The sequence below is a fragment of the Halichoerus grypus genome, chromosome 2, assembly GCF_964656455.1.
Source record: "Halichoerus grypus chromosome 2, mHalGry1.hap1.1, whole genome shotgun sequence".
NCBI lineage: Eukaryota > Metazoa > Chordata > Mammalia > Carnivora > Phocidae > Halichoerus > Halichoerus grypus.
This window is the reverse complement of record NC_135713.1, coordinates 30,053,254-30,076,934: the sequence shown is the minus strand read 5'-3', so window position 1 is coordinate 30,076,934 and position 23,681 is coordinate 30,053,254. Positions and strand designations below refer to the sequence as shown.

At 41.5% G+C, this 23,681-nt stretch overlaps 1 protein-coding gene and 1 non-coding gene across 5 annotated transcripts in view; both read left to right on the top strand.

The window, feature by feature from the left end:
* Positions 1-23,308, top strand: part of LIFR (LIF receptor subunit alpha) — a 77,864-nt gene extending 54,556 nt beyond the window's left edge. For 3 of the 4 annotated variants that reach the window (XM_078066665.1, XM_078066664.1, XM_078066663.1), the window contains 9 exons: positions 50-120; positions 2,776-2,989; positions 4,542-4,721; positions 7,700-7,801; positions 8,389-8,556; positions 12,406-12,567; positions 13,682-13,775; positions 15,406-15,484; positions 16,079-23,308. In XM_078066665.1, the coding sequence (XP_077922791.1) occupies positions 50-120; positions 2,776-2,989; positions 4,542-4,721; positions 7,700-7,801; positions 8,389-8,556; positions 12,406-12,567; positions 13,682-13,775; positions 15,406-15,484; positions 16,079-16,702 (1,694 nt within the window). In that variant the 3' untranslated portion in view covers positions 16,703-23,308. The remainder of the gene's footprint in view (positions 1-49; positions 121-2,775; positions 2,990-4,541; positions 4,722-7,699; positions 7,802-8,388; positions 8,557-12,405; positions 12,568-13,681; positions 13,776-15,405; positions 15,485-16,078) is intronic. The other variant, XM_078066666.1, reaches the window with a different exon arrangement.
* LOC118547558 (U2 spliceosomal RNA) lies at positions 986-1,175 on the top strand. Its single transcript, XR_004923159.1, has one exon. It is a non-coding gene; the product is annotated as a U2 spliceosomal RNA (small nuclear RNA).
* Positions 23,309-23,681: the final 373 nt, after the last annotated feature.

Sequence of the window (23,681 nt, the reverse complement as noted above, 5' to 3'; positions counted from 1 at the left end):
GACATACAATACACATCTTCAGATGCTAACTTTGAAATCTCTTTCCTAGTTCCTTCAAAGGGACCAGATACGTGGAGAGAATGGAGTTCTGATGGAAAAAATTTAATAATCTATTGGAAGGTAAATACCTGATTTTTCCCTGAATATTTACATAACGATATTGGGCTAAACTACTTAACTTACGAATGGTACTTGAGTGATCCAGAAACCCGGGTTTCTGAGACTGGCTCTTCACAGTCCTGCTGCGAATCTAACCTGGCTCCTCCGAACCCCCCGGACTCCTCATCACGCCCCATTCACCACAGTCAGTTTGGTGAGGATCTTCTCTGACAGCTCTGAGCATTCCTCAGTTTGATTTCATGAAGGCTGTAAAGGACCTCAAGATTTCATGAACTCCATCTCTCTCACTCAAGCCGGAAACATAGCAAGAAGCTACAAGTTAGAATCTCCGTTGTGTTGATGCTATGCTTTTTTCTCCAATGAGTAGGAAACTTTTTACTATCTCATATGTAATTTGTTTTCCTTTAGTTGTATTATTATATGCCACTTAAAAAGGTTTTCATGGTTTTGTACAATTTTTAGATATAATATAAATTGCATTATGGCTTCACTAGTTTTTCTCTACTAGAGCAGACATTTTTGTTGCTCTAATTTTTATCTGATTTGCAAGGATCAAACATCAAAACATCAAACATCAAAAACAAACATTTGTTTTCTATATCAGATTTTATAAGAGCAGTCATAATTGGATTCCTTTAAATAGTGAATTTTGTTATTGATAGTAAAACATTTTTATAAAAATTTGACAGCAGTACAGCTTTGAGTAAAGTCTGTGTGCAAATTCATTGTGAGTTCCGTTGCTTTGTGATGGTCTGTATATGGCTGTGTACCCCTCTTAATCTTGATTGGAAAATCCACTGGCTACTCACAGTTGTCTGTCGGATTTCCTGATGATGTAGTAACAATTATACAGCCACTTCAGTGTGTCACTTCTCAGCCTTTCGGCTAAGATCAAGTGTAGTATCTGTTCTTAACAGTTTAATGCCTGATACGTCCTCTCTCCGAAGACAATATATCACACGGGTTTTTGGAATTACGAGAAAGGATAGGAGCTCACTCTGCCCACTCCACACATCAGCCTAGTGATGCAGGACCATTACTTCAGTGTAGAGAAAGTTTGGGATGTTGTTTAAACTAGCTGAATGCCTAACCAAAGATTAAAAATACTGAGGTGATTGTAACTTCAGAGACTAGGTTGATGGTTCTGCTGTTTGCCAAGGAGGAGCATATTTGGGTGGAAAATGAAATTGTTTGGGGTTGACTTTTTCCAAATGTATTCTAAAAATATGTGCCACTGGGATGTCCAAGTAGAGTCTAAGAGGTGGTGGTTTGGTGTGAGGCTCTGGAGTTCAGGGGAGAAGTCAGAGCTAAAGACACAGCTTTGAGTAGCATGTAAGTGGGATCACTCAGGGAGAGCATGCAGGGTGGAAAGAGGCCAAGGATGGACCCCTAGGTCTAGGTGATAGCAGCGTATAAAGGACCAGCAAAGGAGGAGCATCCAGCAGAGGAGAGTGGGAAGGTTAGAGGACAGGAAGACCAGAAAAAAATGGTAAAGCAGAAGCCAAGGGTGGGGATTCTGTGAAGGAGTGAGCGGTCAGCAGCGTCACACGAAGCCCGTGAGCCTTAGGATGGTAATGGGTCCAATAGACCAGGCCATCAGGGAGTCACTGTTACAGAGCAGTGTTTTCAGCGGAGTATTAATATCAAGGTCAGTCTGGATCAGAGGGTCCCGTGCATTGTCGTATAGTCTTGAAAAGCAGTTCAGCTCCACAAATAAAAAGGTTTGAATGTTTCCTTATATCCAGTAAGTCTACTTTGGAAATCCACATTAAAGAATTAATCCTAACTATGAAAAAGAAAAAAGTGGCATGAAAAGGTACACCAAAGTATTATTTTAGTATTGTGAAAAGTTGGAAACAACTTAAATTTCATTTATTTAAGGAATATTCAAGTAAACTACTAAAAATACTACATAAAATATAAAGCCATTAAAGTGTATATATTATGAACAAATATATTATAGAAAGGTGAAAAAAGATAAAATACGATTAAAACAATGTTAATTAAAAAATCTACATCTTAGAAAAACAACTTGAAGAAAATATCAAAATGTAAGAGTATTTAAGAAATGGGAATATGGGAGCATTTTACAGTTTTTTTTTTTAACTTTTATATAGTTTCCAAATTTTCTGGTAATGGGCATGTACTATTTTAAGAAAATAATAAATATTTTTTAAAAACTATGATGCCATAATTTTTTTTTAAGTTGTATTTATTTAAGTATTCTCTACCAGCATGGGGCTCAACTCATGACCCTGAGATCACGAGTCACATGCTGCACTGGCTGAGCCAGCCAGCCACCCTGATGCCATAATTTTTTATGTTTTGTTTGATAGAGCAGTCATTCCTGTTACTTTTTTTGTTTTGCTTCTGAAAAATGTGAGGCTAAGACTGGTTTGCATTTCCTTAATTTTTAAATTTCTCTGCGCTCTTATTGCTTACGGTAAGTATAGTTTTTCTTTAGCATCACTTCCCTGATCTGTCCTGGCCTCGGTGCCTCTTAAATCTGTGTTTGACACCGTTCACAACTCCCTTGATTCTGCTGTTACCTTGTCATGATTGATGCGGTGCCTGGTTTAGACTTGATAGTCTTGCCTCATCACACGGCCGGTTTTGCAGGTTTCTTGACAGAATTTATTTTTCTGTTTCTCATAGCCTTTACCCATTAATGAAGCGAATGGGAAAATACTTTCCTATAATGTATCATGTTCACTCGATGAGGAGACACAGTCCCTTTCTGAGATCCCTGATCCTCAACACAAGGCAGAACTACAACTTGATAAAAATGACTACATCATCAGTGTGGTGGCAAAAAATTCTGTTGGCTCATCGCCACCTTCTAAAATAGCTAGTATGGAAATTCCGAACGGTGAGTACTTAAGGTAATGTAGTATATAAGAACAGGAAATTAAAGTGAAACATTTTAAGGGGTGTTCGCTTGCTCTTATAAGGTCAGCTCTCTTCTCATATCCCCTGCTGCTGCTGATCCATGAAGAGGAACAAGCCAATTAATGTCCAGAATTCACTGAGAGACAGCAGTTATTCATCCTTAGGGATGACTCCAGACTCTGTGCTGTTGGATAAAATAATGAGTGTACCCAGTTACTTTAGTGCATAGTGTTGGAGAGTTGTGGTGGTAGATATTACTCTTAGTAGGAAATGTTTCAGCCATTTATTTCTCCTAAGACCACGGGAGCTGATGCTGTATCAGCTGGGCTGTTTTACAAATGTCAGGCAGGAAAAATAATACGTATTTTTAATGGCGGCTTTGTCGACAAGACATTCTTTATTAATAGGAACCCTTTATTGATAAATTCTTTTTAAAGTCTAAATTAGATCTTCAATATAAGCTTTAAAAAGTCACCATGGTGCAATTTTAAAATTAACTTAGTGCCTTTCTTTAAATGTATTACCAGTAATCCATAATATTTAATCCATAGCCACTTCTGCCTCTTAGGTCATTCCTCTTCCAGATCATTCCCTGCTCCCCCCCCCCATTTTGCTGTCCTGTCCCAAAATGGGGGTGCCTGCCTATGACCACCCACTCCTAAAGGAAGAAAAGTTGGTGGATCTGGTTAGGGTCCTCCAAGTATCTTTTCAACTCTTTTTTTTTTTTGGTTTTATTTATTTATTGGAGCGAGAGAGAGAGAGAGAGCACAGTGGGGGAGGGTGGGGCAGAGGGAGAGGGAGAAGCAGGCTCCCTGCTGAGCAAGGAGCCCAACACAGGACTCGATCCCAGGACCCTGGGATCATGACCCAAGCCGAAGGCAGACGCCTAACCGGCTGAGCCACCCAGGCACCCCTGGTCCCACAGCTTTTTGATCCCGCTGCATGTCAGCCGATTCTCCATTCCTCAGCCCGTCTCCAGGAGCCCCTTCAGCCCACCCATAGGCTTGAGAGGAAGAGAAGGGCTGGTCCATCCACTTGCTCACCACTCGTTATCGTGCTCCTACTCTGTAGGTCTGGCCCCGGGGTTGGGGTTGCAGGCACAGGCCCCCGCCCACTCTCTCAGAGCTCACATCCGTAGTGGGCGAGGAGAAGAGAGATTGGGACTGGCCACTCATGCTCTGCTCCTGCCTGCCCCCTGTGCTGCTGCCCTCCTCTAGTGCCCGCATGCCCTCAGCCCCGTCCATCCTGGCCCTGACCTGCACACCCCAGCATGCTGCGTCACCACCTGTCCGAGGTGCCCTTGCATTACTTTTTCCAGCTTCTGAGTTTATCTGTACATCCGGGTAATTATCTTTTTACAGCAAAAATAACAGAGCAACACTTCTAAACTTTGCTAGAGGTTTATCTAGTTTGAGCACTCTTTTAAAATTTCTGTCCAATGAAGTAGTTTTTCTAACTCCTGCCCATTTTCATGAGATTTACTTCTGTTACTGTTTTTAATACAAGTAACATGTACTTCTTTCTTGTTGAAGATGATCTCAAAGTGGAGCAGGCTGTCGGAATGGGAAATGGAATTCTCCTCACTTGGAATTACGATCCCAATATGACCTGTGACTATGTTATTAAATGGTGTAACTCATCTCGGTCTGAACCCTGCCTTATGGACTGGAAAAAAGTCCCTTCAAACAGCACTGAAACTGTAATAGAATCTGGTAAGATAAACTCAGAGTTGCCTCTCAGTGAAAGCTGTTACAAAATATTTTTAAAAGAGCAATACATGGTGTGACTGGGTATAATGAGTGATCATTTCCCCCTTACCACTGGAGTGGGTGTGAATTGACCTTTCTGGAAAGTGCTTTGTAGCAGTATGTGTATCAAAGGGTTTGTATCTTTTTAATCTAGTAATTGTCTAGGAATTTATTCTAAGAAATAATCAGAGAGCAACACAGGATTGCATCTAAGAAGGTTCACCGTAGTGTTATTTATAATCACAAAAATTGAAACCCCAAATAGCAAATAGGAGAATGAGTAAATTACAGTGTATCTGTAAAGTGGAATGTTAAGTAGCAGCCCAGATTGCGACAAAGCAATGGAGGAATGCTCCTGAAGAAAGGAGACCATGAAGCCCTAAGCAGTGTGGTCTCACCCCTCGTCCTTGGCCTCTGTTGCCCAAGCGCAGGTTACTGGGCAGAGCCGAGAACAAAGGCCTTGCTTCCATCACCACTGATGTCGGGCAAGGGGCATCCGTGTGGCAGGGGGCACAGTGTGTGGTGGGGCAGGGGGGGCAGTGCCCAGCGCCTGACTGTTGACAAGCCAGGAGTCCTGTAAGGGGAGCTGCTTCTGCTAGGAGCAGCCTAAAGTTCAGCCATGAGGAGTGTGTAGTAACCTGCAGGCTAATGCAGCCTGGTCCTTGGATATCACAGCCCTGTTTCCACCATCATTGTCCCTTCTGAGTAGCTGGTGAGTGTTTCGTGCCTCTACCCTGGGGAATTCTGGGCTGGTCCGAGTGCAGTGGTGTTTACCCTTGGGAATTCTAGAACCTGCCGCCTTGGTGGTGATGCTCCTTGGAGTCATTCCTCTGTCCTGGTTCTCCCTTAACGTTGAGGTGAAGCTCAGGAGAGCAAGCAGCTGCTGATACTTCTCTCCCAGGAGCCAGTGCTACCCACTTATTTCACCATCAAATGGTGAAGATGAGTCCCATCCAGTAGATTACTCCAAGTGGGTTTAGATTATTTGCCAGTTCTACTTGAAATACTTGGTGGTCCCTTTATCCTTTCTTAGAGCCTGCCTCCCTTATCAGGGTACCTGGCACACCCCACCCTCCTCTCCTGCACCTCCCCTTTGCACTCCCCCGACCTGTAGCTGCCTAAGCCTTATGCCAGCCTCGTCAACGCCATGTGAATTCTCGTCCCTTTTCCACCTCTCTCACCTGGGCTTTGAGAATAACCAGGGTGGACTGGGGCAGGCTCGGTGGTGTGGAGAGGGTTCTCCTTAAAGTGCCTGGGGACAGAGATTTCATCTGAGACCTGTAGGATGAGAGGGAGAACCTCCCGTGTCACGGCAGATGAGCAGAGAGGCCCCACAGTGGTTGAGAAAGGCTCAGAGAAGTCAGGTGACTTGCCCAAGTTCACAGAACCAGCGTGTGACAGCACCAGGATTCAAATTCAAAGCAGTTCAGAGCCTCAGGAGACCAGGAATTGTCTCTTTTATTGACTGCTGCTGGGACAGCGCGTGGCTACAGGAGATACTTCTTGTCCCTTCCTCAACCTAGTCATCTATTCATTCAACTGTCCTGTCTATTTATGACCTCAAAACACAGAAGTAATGCCATAACCCCCACTCGGGCTCTTTTTCTTTTTAAGGCAGCAGAACCCTATAGAATATTGATATATTTCATTGTGACACTAGGTACAGATTTACTAACCTACATGCAGATTAAAATAACCTCAGGCATGCCTGTCCCCAAAGAAAAAAGTTACAAACTGATTTTAGAGGTTGGCCATCTCACTTTCGAGCTTGTAGAACCACTGATGTTCCGTGGGAACGTAATTGAAGAACTGGTGCTCTGACCACACCAGAAGAGTTGCTTTCCGCTAATTAAATGCAATCCCACATGCTGCCATTTTCCCCCCTGGCAGTATGTTCTTCCTGGACCACCACTGATGAGCTCCTCATTGCCTTTTAAGGCCCTGTTCAGATGTCACTTCTTGGTGGCTTTTCGTGATATTCTTAGGCTCATTTGGTCCCATGGTGAAGGTGCCCAAGCCTGTGATAGGTCCCTGTAGTCTAGAACATTGTGTCTTGGTTACCCCCATTCATCTGTCTCCCCAGCACTCTGCAAGCCTTTCCAGGCCATGGGCCATACTGTGTCCACCTTTGTGTTCCCAACATTTCAAACATTGCATTGTGTCGAGGTATTTCAAAAGGGGCTTTTTGAACTGAAGTTAAGATGCTTCTCTTGTTGGGGCGCCTGGGTGGCTCAGTCGTTAAGCGTCTGCCTTCGGCTCAGTTCATGATCCCAGGGTCCTGGGATCGAGCCCCGCATCGGGCTCCCTGCTCCGCGGGAAGCCTGCTTCTCCCTCTCCCACTCCCCCTGCTTGTGTTCCCTCTCTCGCTGTCTCTCTGTCAAATAAATAAATAAAATCTTTAAAAAAAAAAAAAAAAAAGATGCTTCTCTTGCGTGTCTTGTGAAATTAACTCAAGGGCACTAAATAGCAATGCTATATAGAGAAACAGACTTTATGGGCCAGCATACCTTGAAGCAGCAAGGTAGAGTGGAAAGGTTGGTATCTGCTTTTTGGCTAGGGCAGGAAGGGCTTTCCAGAGGCTTGACATGGACCTGGGATTGGCTAGTAAACTGACCCTGGCCCAAATCTGGAAAGAAGTCATCATTGCTTGATCTAAAGAAACAAAATGAAAGCCTTGACCGCTGTTTTCTCCCTTCAAGGCCACATCATGTTATAATACTGTTCGTTACAACAGAAGTGAATTTGTTTAATTTTTCTTCAGTCATTTTTCACTCTGAATATTTATCAATTTTGAAAATATGGCTGTATTTTTTTATGATAAGAAAACATCTTTAAAATTAGCTTTGGAAATTTCAGAATAAGTGACTATAAGTTTGATATTTCTAAAATAGATGTTCATAGTAATATGTACTTAACAAAAGTTAATTGTGTTCCTCCTGTAGATCAGTTTCGACCAGGTGTAAGATACAATTTTTTTCTGTATGGGTGCAGAAATCAAGGATATCAGTTATTACGTTCTATAATTGGATATATAGAAGAACTGGGTAAGTTAAGTGGGTAAGTTTTCTTAAGAGTCCAAGGTAACAGGAGAAATTAGAAATCAACAGCAGTTGCAAGATTGAATTCTAAAAATAGATTGAATTGACATGTTTAGTTCAAGGAAGGAAAAGTAATTTGTATGATAAACTTAAAATTACTCGTGATTATGTAAACTTCATTTCTTTAATGTTTATATTTCACAATTTTACTGTTGTCATTGAGGAAATGAAATCCTAATTTTGATGTCAAAGAGATTTAATTTGCACTTCAACACGTTTAATAAAACCATTAACTTCAAGACCGTGTACAGAGGGGAAACACAATTCTGTGTGAGTAGCCGCTTACAGATTTTGCCGAGGGTGCTTCCCCGGGTGTGTATGTTGTGAGACCCCCCTGTGTGCCTCTGGTCATTAGCATGCGAGCTTCACAGGAGCAGGGCTTGTGAGAGCATCTCTGAAAGTGTGACTTACTAGAGAATAAAGGTCTCATCCCAGATTCAGTTATTTTTGAGGATACAACTCTCATTAAATGTTGGTGTCTTACCCTGTACCCATAAGCTCTCCTTTAACTGTGGTTGCTTTTCCCTTTATAGCTCCGATTGTTGCGCCGAATTTTACTGTTGAGGATACATCCGCAGATTCCATATTAGTAAAATGGGAAGATATTCCTGTGGAAGAGCTCAGAGGCTTTTTAAGAGGATATTTATTTTATTTTGAAAAAGGAGAGAGAGACACATCCAAAATAAGGGGTTTGGAATCAGGTAAGTCACTTACTACAGCGAGAACAGTATTTTCTAGAAGTTCTCATTAACCCCCCCCCACACACAAAAAAAACAAGAGAGAAAACAAAAACAAAAAAACAAGGAAAGAAAAAGAAGTGCTGCTGAGTAATGTAATACCGGTTTCTAAAACTGAAAAATAGGTAAATGAAAATGTATGAATATGAGAATTTTAGGACTTTAGTATGTGATAAATGACATGTACTATCTTTCATTTAAATTATTCTGCAGACTGATTATAAACCCCGTAGGACAGAGACCATCTCTTAGCAATCTTGTTTGATGCATAAAATAGCATCTCACATAGGTTATTTAAAAAAAAAAAGGGGCACCTGGGTGGCTCAGTCGTTAAGTGTCTGCCTTCGGCTCAGGTCATGATCCCAGGGTCCTGGGATCGAGCCCCGCGTCGGGCTCTCTGCTCAGCGGGAAGCCTGCTTCTCCCTCTCCCACTCCCCCTGCTTGTGTTCCCTCTCTCGCTGTGTCTCTCTCTGTCAAATAAATAAATAAAATCTTTAAAAAAAAAAAAAAAAAAGTCTTTCTAAAAAATTCTAATAATGGAGGAGAAAAGCTCAGGGACCCAAAGAAGGGCTCCGGAGCCTTGCTATTATCTGACAAAGAGCCGTCCGCACAGTTAGCTGTGGACTTGATGAGCTGGCAAGCTTAACTGACTTAATTGGGGACGTGTGCATCTACTAGATCTTTAAAAGTACAGTCAGTCGTTGACAGTTGGTAAGCGTATGTCCAAAAGACCATAGAGAATTTTCAGATTTACATATACAGAAGTGTTTATGCAGACTTCTGGCCTCTCCTTAAATTATATTTCTGTTGGGAGTCAGATGTTTCCTATACATAGCCACATAACACAAGCATATCATCTTTTCATTTTGAGAGCTCTCCTTTCCCTTAATGACCTCACCTCAGAAAAAAACCATTTTAATTATTTAATGCCTGTCCAACAAGCCGAGACCACAGTGCTGCATGCAGATGCTGACTGGGCTTTAGCTAAGGCACTTTCCTGCGCAGCGGCATTAGATGTGCCCCTCCCCCACACCACTAAGGTCTGCATTTCCTGAACCTTCACAGTTGCCTGTGAATGAGAAAAACCCTACATACAAAGTTTTACAAATATCCAGAGTCTAGTGAAATTTTTCTCCAGATGTTCAGAAATTTTACACTTGTACCAGTTAAAATTCTAGCATCTAGACTTCCATTTAGACATGATGGATTGGTCACTAAAGTTAAAGAGGAAAAAAAAGCATAAAGCCACAAAAACAAAGAGAACCAGACAGGCAAGAGTACACCACATTCGGACATTTTGGGTGTGATGGAGTGGGACAGATGACCTGGAGGATGGTGAAATCTAGGTGGACATTCAGGCTTCGGCGAGAAATAATTTGACTCATCCTGTGGGCCAGGATTGGAGGCTGGTGGTTAGGATGGATATGGGCTGAACAGTGAGGGCTGACTGAAAGTCTGTAAGGAGCAGTGAGAACCCCCAAGTCGTACACGGACTTCATGCAGCTAACGTGAGTGCTTGCTCTCCTGCCTGAAGACAAACTGAACCAGAGAGCCTCCAAAGAGGGGGACAACCTAGTGAGCAGTGTGACCTTCCCTGCCCCTCCTTCCTCTAAAGGAAGCTAATAGGACATCTTCAGCTAGGCCTATTTCCCCGGATGAGATTAGAGGGTCTTTCTTTGGAAAAAGAAAATGGTCCCTGAGGAAAGACATGAAAGGTGCTGATACTGGGGGGCTGTCCCAGTGAAAGGCCAGAAATTGACTGGTCATTCTCCACCAGTGGTAAGTGAAGCCCACCAACCAATAAGCTCCACCCGTTCACAGTGACCTTCCAGTGGCCCACTCTTAACCGTGACTAGCAGCCAGGGATAACCACATGGTTGAGAAAGATTCTAACATGGGGACAGAAACCAGAAGGAATTAGAGAAAACAGATTCAGCATAGGGAAACAAATTTAAAACAAAAAACAAAACTATCCTCACATAGTTGGGATTCCCTGTATTTATTGAAAGGACCTGATGTTATAAAAAAGAACAGTCAGAAGATAGGTAAGAACTCATCAAAATTAAAAATACAATCAAAGAAAATTTTAAAGAATTAAATAGAAGATAGAGAAATTAAATGGGAGAGAAATTCTTCCCCAAATTAGACAAATGCTGAGGAGAAAACTTGGAGTAGAAAGCTGAGGAAGTTGGAGTACGTGGAGACCTGTGCTGTCATGGGGTTCGGGGGAGGGGGGAATGGAAGGAAATTAACCAAAGAAAGCGTAAGAATATATCCCAGGACTTAAAGACTAGGATACACAGAATAAAAACACCCACTAAGTACACAGTAAGGTAAATAGAAAAAAAGTCTACACCAAGGTAGGTTGTCATGAATTTCCCGAGCACCTCATACATAAAGAATAAGTCCTAGAAACAGAAAAGTCGCTCAGGTGCAAGGCCTCAGGAATGGAAGGGGCCTTGGACTTCTCAGCAGCACAGCAGATGCTGGAAGATAGCACGGCCATGTCTTCCAAGATACCGAGTGAAAATTCTTTCCAGCCTAGCAGTCTGTTCTGTCAGTGGCAGCCAGTGAGAGAGCAGAATGAAGGCATTTTCAGACCCGTCGAGCTGCAGATACTTCCTTCCCCGTGTCCCCTTCTCAGGCGCTGGTTCTAGAACAGTGGGTCAGCCTAGGAAGCAAGCAGGACAGGGAGGTCCAGGAGGGCGGGAGCTGGGAAGGCCTGGGTCTGGAGCGGATACCCTGGGGAGGGGGCCCTGGGAGGATGTGGGCTGGGGTTGAGTGGCCAGTCATGGCACTGGGATTTTGTTGCGTTGGGCCATGTGGAAAATCGCATTGAATATTCACAGGAGGATGTGGAAGGAATTAGGGATTGGTACATTAAGCAAATGAGGAAAAAACGTAATTAAAACAACAGAAAAATAAGGGAAACATGAGCAGACCAAGCAATTTGTCTAGCAGGAATCCACACTTTTACGATCACAGTAACATAAACACTGCATTTCCCAAACCTTGTGGTGTGTCTGTGAATGATGTGGGATGGGAGGGAGATGGGGTGTTGAGAACACTGAAGCTGCACCTTTTTTGTAGGACATGCATACATAATGTCTAAAAGTTTTAAATCAAGGCACTGCCAGTGTGAGTTTATCTCAAAACATGGAAGTTAAATACCCAAAGGAACAGGCGATGGGGTTTGGCGGGGAAGGTGCGAGCAGGGAGCTGCTACTTTGTGGTGTTAGCCATTTAGCATTTAGTGCTGTTCAGTTTTTCAGACTACTGTCTTCCATTATTTTGATTAAAACTTTAAAACAGTAGTTTAAACAATTCTTCATACTTCTTTTGGCTTCCCGGCTAGCGGCTCATTTGAGACTCGGTGTGCTCTTCTCCCTCAGGTCTCTCACTGCACTCAGGCAGGATGGGCCCCAGGCCCAGCAACCCCCACCCCAGCGGGTGGTGGTGCACTTTCATGCCCTGAGGAAGAGAAGGGACTTTGATTATCTGCCATATGCCAGGATTATTCTAGAGAATGTATGAAAACTTCACACAGCCCCAGGGAGGGAAGTTGTGATGGTCTGTGTCATGGGTTAGAGAAACTCAAGTTCCGAGTAATTTCCATACTAGGTCCAGACCACATGGCTACTAACTGGCAGAGGTAGAACTTGGACGTGGGTCTGGCTGACTCCACAGGCCCTGGCCATGAGGGTAGCCAGCAGCCACTCATTTGAAAGGGATGTGGGTAGAACAGGTATAAAGAACTAGGGGTTTAAAAAATGGTGTAGAGATCAGTAATAATAATCTTCCCTTTAAAAATAGGTCGGTCCGACATAAAGGTTAAGAATATTACTGACCTATCCCAGAAGACACTGAGAATTGCTGATCTTCAGGGTAAAACAAGTTACCATCTGGTCTTGCGAGCCTACACGGATGGTGGCATGGGCCCAGAGAAGAGCATGTTTGTGGTGACGAAGGAAAATTGTAAGTTAATTATTGCTGTTGGGGTGCTTTCCGTACTTAAATGCATAAGGTTTGAGCAAGTTTTGTTTATGTAGGAACCCCCTTTTTTAAAATTTCATGTGTTGCATGTTTATAGCGGGTAGCCAGCAGTGTTAAAAGGCCACGGGATGAATTCATGTTTATTCTTGTCAGTTATTTGAAGCTGTTTCCTAAGAGTACTTAAGAAATTAATGCGTGAAGGATATATCTTAAGTCCGGAGTTCTAAATTCATGTTGGATCTATATAAAGCTGACCCACTTTAACATTTTTTTATAAGATTTTATTTATTTGAGCATGTGTGTGTGCAAGCAGGGGGAGGGGCAGAGGAGAGAAAGAATCTCAAGCAGACTCCCCACTGAGCTGGGAGCCCGATGCAGGGCTCGATCTCACAACCCCAAGATCATGACCTGAGCCAAAATCAAGAGTCGGACCCTCAACCGACTGAGCCACCCAGGTGCCCCCCACTTTAACATTTTTTCGCCCTATTCTAAATGTGATTTTTAACATATCCAGGGAGGAGTGGAAGAAATATCCTTTAAAAAACTATAAACTCCAGCATTCACAACTTGGAGACGGAGAGTGGGGAAGATGGGCTTGACTGTCCGCAGTGAAGAGCTTGAGTTGGATCACGCCATATTCTCTAGCCCCAAGTTGGACTTCACACACACTCTTAAATCACCATGAGGATATGGTTCTCAGCAGGGGGCCGTTATGCCTCGTAGGGGACACTTGGCAGAGTCTGATGACAGTTTTGGATCTCAGAACTGTGAGGTTCTACAGGGATCTAGTGGGTAGAAGCCCAGGGTTGCGGCTGAACTGCCTACAGTGCGCACAGTAGCCCCACACACAGGGAAGAAGAATCCGGCCTCACGTGTCAATAGCGCTCAGCCCCGTTCTAAAGAATTTAAGTACTAGTGTAAAAATTATTAAAATGCGTGAAGGTCATATTTTAATAGTTTTTCAGTGTCCCCGGAGCAGGTAGGATTTTTTTTTTTCTTTAAATAATCTATCAATTTAAGTATCTTCTAATACAAATTTATTCTGTATGTCCTGCTTAAAATGGTGATTTGGATATATCCAATATTCTCTTTTCAGCTGTGGGATTAATTATTGCCATTCTCATACCAGTGGCAGTGGCTGTCATTGTGGGAGTGGTGACGAGTATCCTTTGCTACCGGAAACGAGAATGGTAATGGTACCTGCATTTCCTCTTGCTGTTGTGTTCTGAAGAGCATGATTATTCAGTTCATGAGTTAAGAAAGAAGTGCTTGGTTGAAACTAGTCGGTAAAAAATGTTGGCTTAGTCTGAATTAATATTGGATTTAATATTAAGCAAGAATTATTGAAAGGTTTTTAAAGTAATAAAGTAAAAGGTAAACTTTCTCCTACTGTATTTACTCATGATTTAAAGTAATAGCAGATGTACTAAAAATACTTATAGGCATAAATATGGCAATAGCTATATGCAAGATTACTGATTAGGATCACACTTGTCCTAATGACTTATTTAGAAAATATTGTCATTTACTCATTTATTTAGCAAATATGAATGACTCCTCCCACGTGAAGAATAATACAGTGGGTGAACTAAATAAGTGTGATCCTTATAGACATTGAGCATAGTGGGGAAAGGTGGGCATTAATAATCATCCAGTAACCACATGCTTATAAAGTATGTGTGTACCAGGAAGGTCACTGGGCACCATGAAGGGAATAAGAGGGGGAACCATGTCACCGAAGGTGGCCTACCACATCTTCCCTATGGGAGTTCCATTTACCACAGGGTAAGGAGAGGAGAAAGAGTATTCCAGGGAGAGAGAATCACTCCTGTGAGGGCCCAGAAATTGGAAAGAGCTTGGTCATCAGGAGACAGTGAGAAGGACTGTGTGTCTGAGTGAAGCTAAAGAGGCAGGTGGTGAGGTGAGGTGAGGGGAGGAGGTGAGCCAGGACCCAGTGGGAGAGAACACCTCAGGGTAAGCTGGCAGGAGCCATCCTGGGCTGGGCTCAGGGCAGATGGCTGTGTTCACGTATAGACGGCCCTCACTGGCATTAAAAGTGCCATCCTTTATGATAAAGAAGAGAATGTATTCTAGTAATCCTGGCTTATAAGTTAACATAGTAATAGTTTAGAACCATAGAATATCCTGTTTTGGTGACCATAGTCTCATTACCAAAAATCACATTTTAAAAATTATCTTAATACAAAAGATAAAATGAGAGAGTTTAGAAGCTGGAGCATTTCAGACTTAGATTAACAAAGTTGTTTGTTTTTTTTCTGCAGGAATTTCGAATATTAAACTTCTTTTTAACAGCTATACATATGCTATGGCACTGAGCAAATCTCCTTTTTGTTTGCATTTCGTTTTTGCTCATGATTAGTAGCCTTTTCCCCTCAGAGTCCAGACCCTGTTAGGAGCAGCAGAGAACTGCATAACACACATACGCCCCTGAAGTACTGGACCATGCATGATCCCACCCGCACTCTGGACATTCGATTAGATGAGCGGTGACCCTGTTGTACTTTTGACCTGAGGGCACAGTCACCATTTGAATCCTTTGCTTCCATTTTCATAAGATCCATAAGATATTGTGGTTCTAGAAATAGAAGTGGTGCTTGTAGTTTTCAAATAGGAGCCTCTCGGTGCGTTGTACAGAGAGCTTAATGACTGATCACACTAAAAATGGTCTTGCATTGTTGTCTCAGATGTTCACTGAAGCGTCACATGAAATTTCAAAATAAGCCCAATGATTTACTAACTTATTTGTTGTCTGATTGATAATCGTGATTATTAAATGTACTTAATCATCTCTATTTAAAGGATTAAAGAAACCTTCTACCCTGATATTCCAAATCCAGAAAATTGTAAAGCTCTACAGTTTCAAAAGAGTGTCTGTGAGGTAATCCTTTCTTTTCTTAAAACATTTATCTTTTAGTACTGGCTTCCTTTTTTTAGTCTTTTGGGAGAAGTTTTTAACATGCAAATATCATCCGGAGGACAATGTATTGAGCAAAGAGCGTCTTTAACATCTGCTGAACTGCACTGATGAATGTTAATGTGTTTTTACCATGCTCATTTTTTCCACTGCTATTAATAGCAGGGAACATATTGATATGTAAAAAAGTAACTTTGGGGGCGCCTGGGTGGCTCAGTCGTTGAGCATCTGCCTTCGGCTCTCGGCTCTTGGGGTCCTGCGATGGAGCCCCGCGTCGTCGGGCTCCCTGCTCAGCGGCAAGCCTGCTTCTCCCTCTCCCACTCCCCCTGCTTGTGTTCCCTCTCTCGCTGTCTCTCTCTCTCTGTCAAATAAATAAAATAAAATTAAAAAATTAAAAAAAAAAAGTAACTGTTCTAGTATGCACTACAGAACAGTAGAGACTCATTTTGGTAAGTAGCTGTGAGAAAAATATTTGAGATAATGCCCCTTTTTGTAGGAAGGGCATTTGCAGCAGCTTTTAGCGCTCTTCTTAATCATTGATTTATAATTTATTTCTAGGGAAACAGTCCTCTCAAAACATTGGAAATGAATCCTTGTACCCCAAATAACGTTGAGGTTCTGGAAACTCGATCAACAGTTCCGAAAATAGAAGACACAGAAATCGTGTCTCCGGTGGCTGAGCGGCCAGAAGAAAGCTCTGATGCAGAACCCGAGAACCACGTGGTCGTGTCCTACTGCCCCCCTGTCATTGAGGAAGAAACGCCGACCCCGGGCGCCGATGAAGCCGGAGGGACCTCTCAGGTTGTTTACATCGATATCCAGTCTATGTACCAGCCCCAAGCGAAGCCAGAGGAAGACCAAGACAACGACCCTGTTGGGGGGGCCGGCTATAAGCCGCAAATGCACCTCCCCGTCCCTGCTGCTGTGGGAGACCTGGCGGCGGAGGACGACTTAGACAAAACTGCAGGTTACAGACCCCAGGCCAATGTAAATACTTGGAGCTTAGTATCTCCAGACTCTCCCAGGTCCACAGACAGCAACAGTGAAACTGTCTCTTTTGGAAGTCCCTGCTCCATTAACTCCCGACAATTTTTGATTCCTCCTAAAGATGAGGACTCTCCGAAATCGAATGGGGGAGGGTGGTCCTTTACAAACTTTTTTCAGAACAAACCCAACGACTAACAGAGTCACCGTGTCACTTCAGTCTGCCATCTCAGCAAGCTCTCCGTTCTGGCGTTCCCGGGCCAGCACTGGGCATCTTGGAGGGATCCTGTGAAGTATTGTTAGCGAGGGGGACCTCACTGCGCGCAAGGCACACTCCAGGTGTTCATGTGCACCTAATGTAGTCTCCCAGCCAAAGTCGAGTAACTCAGAAATTCAGTCCATGCCACTCAAGTCTTGGAGCGATCCGTGACTGGAGCCAAAGAATTCTCATGTGCTCTACCGTCAGGAAGCCCTTCGTGGCTAATCCTGTCTGGTCCACACACGCAAAACAAGTCCCCCAGCCGCGTGTTCTGTTCTGCTAGTGGTTTTCTCATACGGATGCTTTATGGAATCGCAAGCCAATTTACAGGCACAGGAGAAAAATGTCAGAGTAACAGATGATGGTTATTTGCCTGACCCTTGCTCCATTCTAGATGAAAACCAAGCACAGATTTCAGAACTTTCAACATTAGTCTCCTCTATCCACAGCACTTACAAAAAATTAATATAATTTCTAACGTAGTGACAGCTATTTAGTGTTTTGTTTGATAAAGTATGCTGATTTCCGTGCCTACTGTATAATGGTTATCAAACAGTTTTCTCAGGGGTACAAACTTTGAAAATGAGCGTGACACTGACCAGCCCAAATTAGAATCATGTTGTCTTGCTTTGGGAGGTTTTGCAGACCATTCCCTTACTCTGTAGCTTGCATGCGAACTTCCCTTCCTGCAGTTGGTTGCCCTAATATTTAAGACCGAAATTTCTAAGACTGGAGATCTGAGGGTTTTTTTACATCTGGTTTTTTTTTTGTAACACAGTGTCAGTTTTATAAATACAGGAGCAAATCCAGTATTACCGATAAACCTAGAATTGCAGTGATTTGACTATTTGAGGTGACTTCTACGCAGACACTCGCTGCATTAGCTCTTTGTACGGTTCTGACTGGCTTCAGCGCCTCCCGAGAAGGCCGTGTCCTGGAGTCCCAGTCACCTGGGCAGCGGTGACCTTTGACACCTCGTAGCAAAGGTTCCTCCTAATCAGGCATTTTGGCAGTCTCTCCTTGTGAAATGATCATCAGTCTAGACTATTTGACCCAGTCCTCAAATGTTTAAATCTAAAACTAAAAAGATCATGCTTCCTACAGGAACAATTCCTCAAGGGCTATTGCATGCGAGCTGTGGCAAGGTCCGTTTGAATCAGTGGGCGTGCCTGTGTTAAAGGTGCGGTGGTTGATGTGTGAGCTGTCCCTGACTGCCTGTCTTCACAGCCTCCCCGCCCGCCCTTGCTTTTTGTAAGTGATGTCTAGGATGAATGTGGGTTTTGGAAAAGCAGAATGAACTAAAAAGTGTACCTTAACATCTCCCCCACCCGCAGGTCGTCTTTGTATTTTGTCTTTTGAGAGTTAAGGCAAAGCACCAGAAAAATTGGAAATATCTGAATACATCAGGATGTGCCTGTTTTTCTTTTCTTTATTTAATCATCTGAGCTTCTGTGATGATAATGGATTGGTTATCCTTTTTTTCTAGGTCCTCATGTTTCTTTATAAAAACCATGTCATGGAAAAAAGCCACAAGGTGACAAGGGGCAAATCTCTTTGGGTACTCTCTGAATCCTGATGGTAATTGCTAGAATTCAACTAAATTCTAGAGCTTCATGATATATGGATGCATGGAATGAAACAGAACTAGTTATGTACACAATTAGTATATGTTAAAACCATGGAATACCTCCTAGAGATTTTCAACAATGAAAAATGTCTCAAACCAGAGCCATCCCTGACAGTTTGCTGCTTTTATTTATCCTCTTGGGCTCCTCTCCTCAGCTTGCACCCCATACACTCAGAACTGGGGCTGCCTGCATTCCCTGCTGAAGCTTGTCATTTCCATCCCCGCCTCTTGCCCCCAGCTCCTGCCTTGTTCACCATTGAAACCAGTGGATCCTGTACTTCATCTCTTTAGGATAAGTGTTGGCCAAGGTAAAAGTTTATTGGTCTGAGCTACACTAAACTGAGAATGGGGAAAAGGCCAGAAGCAATTGTTGGATCTCTGTCATCAGTATATATGCATTGCAGCTGTGGCCATCTGGATGCGGTGCCCTTTCTAACCTATATAATGACTCACTTGTTTGGCTTACGGTGAATATCACTGGGCTCTTGAGTCCTTTCACCCTCTCCAAGACTTCAGTGCTTTTCCTGCATGAGAAAGGGTTAGAGTGCTGCTCACCTCTCACCTTCCCCTGGAGTTCCATACACAGCGATCACTAGGTGAATGGGAAGCGGAGCAACACTGTCAGTCTGGGCAAGCTCTTTGTAACGTGCTATATGCCTACAAGTATGTGGTTTAGGGCTGAGGCCAAAGCAGGTTGCTTGTCTTTCCCCACTGTGTTGAAGACAGCCAGACCCTCTGTGCAAATCCAAAGTCATTACCTCCCGCCCCCCCCCCCGCCCCTGCTGCCCTACCTGGGCATGTGGGGGCAGCCTCAACACAGGGAGAGAAGACACCTCCCTTTGTCACATATCCGGTTGTTCGTGTCACCTGGTGAATAGGCACTCTGTCAGTGTCAGGACCATGCTCAAGTGTGAAAAGCAGTCTTGTAGTTGGTCACGCTCTGTCCAGTCATTTTAGCCCCTCTCCCTGGAGGAGGGGACACTAAAGGCTAGTTGGAGGGGGAGGCTAGATGTGTTCCCTTCAGCCCTTCCCAACTGGCAAAATAATTGGGAGATCCCTCTTTCCTCAACTAAAGCCTAGTCATTGGTTAGAAAGCTCTAAGTATCTGAACTCTATTTATGCCCCACAATGTCTGTTTAATAATAGTCCATATTAGGACACATTTTCCTATCTCACATAAGCCAGTTCACTTACAAACCAATTTCAGATCAAGCCTCCCTTGTGAGGAATGATGGTCATTCTGGTGGTCATTATGACTGCATTTCTCTTGTGAGTGGCCCTCTTAGATAAACAATATTTAGTATAAAAGTATTCTTAGAAGACTTAGCTAGAATTTTGACATTAGGTAGAGCTTGTACATTATGTACTGCATGGATTAGTACCCGTATACAGTTGAAGTCATCGATGTGTTGAACTATAGAAGCCTGGATTTGAGATTGTGGCCCCGGGTATCTGGATAGTTGTGTGTTTATGTGCTTAGGTGATAGAGGTGCTGTGTTCCTACAGCTTAGACTCAAGCAGCCATTCACGGAAAAGGTTAAGGGCGAAAGGATCAGCCTCGTTTTCCATACCAGCATTACTTTCACGGCTCATGGATCTGAAGGACTGCATTTAGAACATCTAGTACTATTGCACTCAGAAACTGTGGTAAAAGTCACATCGTTAAAACTTCAGGCAACTTGTATTCTTGTTGGAAATCATGAGTCCTGTAATTTCTTAATTGTCTTCATATGGTTCATGTATAAAGAACTTGGCAGTCCTTTCTGCGTTTGAATAATTAGATGTAGGTTAGTGAAGGAGATTAGGGAATATTTTCTTCCAAAAGGAATTTGAAATCAGTTTTATAGTATTTTGAAATTAAAGTACTCCCTAACATATCAAAATGTGGAAAATGTTATCTCAAATTTTTTGACAGCTCAGGCACATAATCTGATGAGACTTTTTTTTTCTATTTAAAGTAATTTTTACTGTTTTCTGTGTTGAACCATTTAAAATTTGCATACCTTTTATAAAATGCCCTTTTTTCTTATCTTGAAAGTCTAGAATTAGGCATCCCAAAAGTCAAATGTGAGATCATTAGCTAATTCCAAAGAAGACCCGGTACATGGTGGAAATTTAATGATTGTTTATTAACAGAGTCCCATTCCAGAATGTGCAGTTTTCACGAAGAGTGGTTTATACCAGGATCTAGCTTGTGTAAGATCCAAGACTATTGGCTGAAAGATTCAAATCTACTCAAGAAGTAGCTCCAGTTTGAGTGAAAACTTGAGAAAGACTCAGGCAAAAGCATCAATAGATATCTTATTCCTTCCTCATTGTGAGAATCCATAGCGTCTTTTTATTTAATGGGTACAAAACTTGGGACGTGTTTGTACCAACCAGCATTGTTCTAGCAAACCAACAAGACATTGATGTGTGAGCTTAACTAATTATAAGGACTCATGCATTCTCTTGATAAACTATTTCTTCAAAGCATTTATTTTAAACTGGTATTTCCCGCTGAAACAAAATTCCATGGTACCATGCCCATCCTACCTTTTATATCCAGAAGAAAATTTTTCCAAACTTACTGGAAATGCATCCTTTAGACATGACCTTAGAATATCATTGGAAATCACTTGGTTTAAATTTGGTCTGTTTATGTCTTTGTGGATTATGTACCAGGGCTATTAATATTTAAACCTCTTATTTTGATAGGGTGGTGAGATTTTTCTTTTCAGTTTGTGCCTTTGTCTTAACTATGACATGATCATATTCATGCCAGTTAAAATGCGAATGAGCTATTTTTAGTGCCTGTATGGAGGATTAAGAAGAACATTCAGTTAATTGATATGTCAGGCTGTAGTGTGTGTGGTAAAATTCCACAGGATGTGATTTGATCTAGAATATACTCAAATTCTTACAATTATGATACTGAGTTATGACAAGTTTCTGTTATTTTTAACCATGAGAAGTGCTTGTTTTTCCCTGTATTAAGAATGTTAATATTTTGGGTTATAAGTGTCCAAGTTGCAGACAGAATTTACCTATGCAAGATAAATTCTAACTGTGCAACATTTTTATGAAAGTTAAAAGTAGTGTTTTAAGAGGGAAACCTTCTGAAAGTTTTCGTTACAAGTGCCTAGCTGAAGAACCATAGAAAAAATAAATTCAGAATCTCTCAAATAAGTAAGCTTTCACTGATTGAATATTAACCAAATATAAAACAGTAGTAACTTACATTACTTTTTTATTGCTATAACTGAACACACTAAAAACTAAGAGATGTGATGGGGGGAATGAATATTTCATTGATAAGGAAGTTAATTGGTATTACATTTACATATATTTTCTAAGATTTCCTTTGCACTAGCCAGTCAGATCTTTAAAAAAGCCAAACAACTAACAACAAAGACCTTATGCTGCCCTTAAGCCAAAAATACTTTGTATACCTGGTTGAATGGCTTATTTAAATGTATTGAATTTCCTTACACATTTAAAATGTACTTCCCTTCAGAATTACTCCATTTTAAACATGGGTGACTTTCAATTTCTGAACTTCCTTTTCCTCCTAAACATTCCATTATAAGACATCAGAAAGATTTCTAGGTGGTAATACAATTTTCATTGAAACATGGACAAGTTAACTTAGGTTCAACAGTATTTTGGCAATCGATCATACAAAACAATACTAAATTTTCATTAAAAAATGATTCAAATATTTGACCCCCAGTTTGATTCCAAAACTTTTCCCCATTATTTATGATACACCCTTCTATTTAATTTTTTCCTTCCGACATAATGTTTTGGAAAAAGATGAATATGTTACGAATAGTTGAAGACAAAACACAGTAAGAAACACCTATTCAGGTCGTTGTTGTGGAAGGGTAGGTATTCTGTGCTACCTTGGCGTTTGTGCTTTCCTATTATTTTCTCAAAAAGGAGCATGGCTTTTTCTTAAATACATTTCAATTCAGAATTGCTTGAAAAAGATTGGCCTGGATAGAAAGACATCTAGAATTTGAGATGGTACCACCTTTACAAGTATGTCCAAAGGCTGAAAATCATTTAAAAATACTCAACTATCCCAAAAGAATGTGTTGCCTTTGCTTCTCTCTCATTAGCTGGCCATAAGTCAGAGGTCTTCTTCACATTTAGGAAATTGCCATTTTTTTACTCTCAAAATTGCATTATAGTGAATTACTGTTTACAAAATACACATACTGTGAACAGATAGAAGTTTTTGTCTTTTATAAGGTTGTCTGTAGAATGAGTGTCGTCTTAAAGGGGTTATATGTTAAATATTTTCAGTTTTTTTTTTTTATAAATACTAGTAACTGGTTACTAATTTTTGTTTGGTCAGGTGTGTGCAAATGTAGCTGAAAGATAGGGAGAAACTGCACATCCAAAATGTCCCATTTTTGTTTCTTGAAATGTTACCACTACAGACTTTCTTTGTTTAACCCAAATTATCATTTGTGATGTTCTGTACCTAAAATCATGCTTAATCGTATAAGGAAACCTTTAAATACACACACAGAGGAAGCAAACTATAGATTGCAGTATATTGGTGTGATTCAGTCTAATTCACAGAATTCCTAGTTTAATATGGAACAAAACAACTCCACTTAACAGAGATGACAACTGAAGTATTTTCCGCCTTGCGAAAATTTGAAGATTATGTTGCTGTTAGAATGGAAAATTTGAACATTTTATATCGTATAATTTCAGAATTTAGTTTCCATATCTTTTGGAGAACATGGTTATATCAAGAACATAGAATATAAGTAACCTATTACTAAGACACCTTAAACATAAAACTAGTATGCTTGGCTGTTAACTCTAAAGATGTTACTTATGTTTGTTTTTAAAATGCATGTATTTAACAATTTTATCATAGTATTGTCATGGAAAAATAAATATATTTTCTTACAACTTACACTGACGGATTTAGGCATTACTGTTTGTTTTTTCTCCTATCTTAAGCACTTAGGAAAAAGTAGCCTCTACTTTGTTATTGTTAATACTTTTGTGAATTCTCATAAGAATTACAGTGGTTTATGAAGCAGTAACACAGGGCTCTAACTAAATTTTTAATATTTTAATACGTTGGTATGCCATTGACATAATCTTCCGTTCGTTCCACTAAATCTATATTCCGTGTCCCAGAGAAGTTAGCATAAAAATAATCAAAAAGTGGGAATCCAACATCATAACACAAAAAATGAATACTGGTCCTGAAAGTATGGTTTTTAATTTTTTTCCTCTGAAGACAACCTAAACATTTCTGGAGATCCTGGGAATACAGCAAA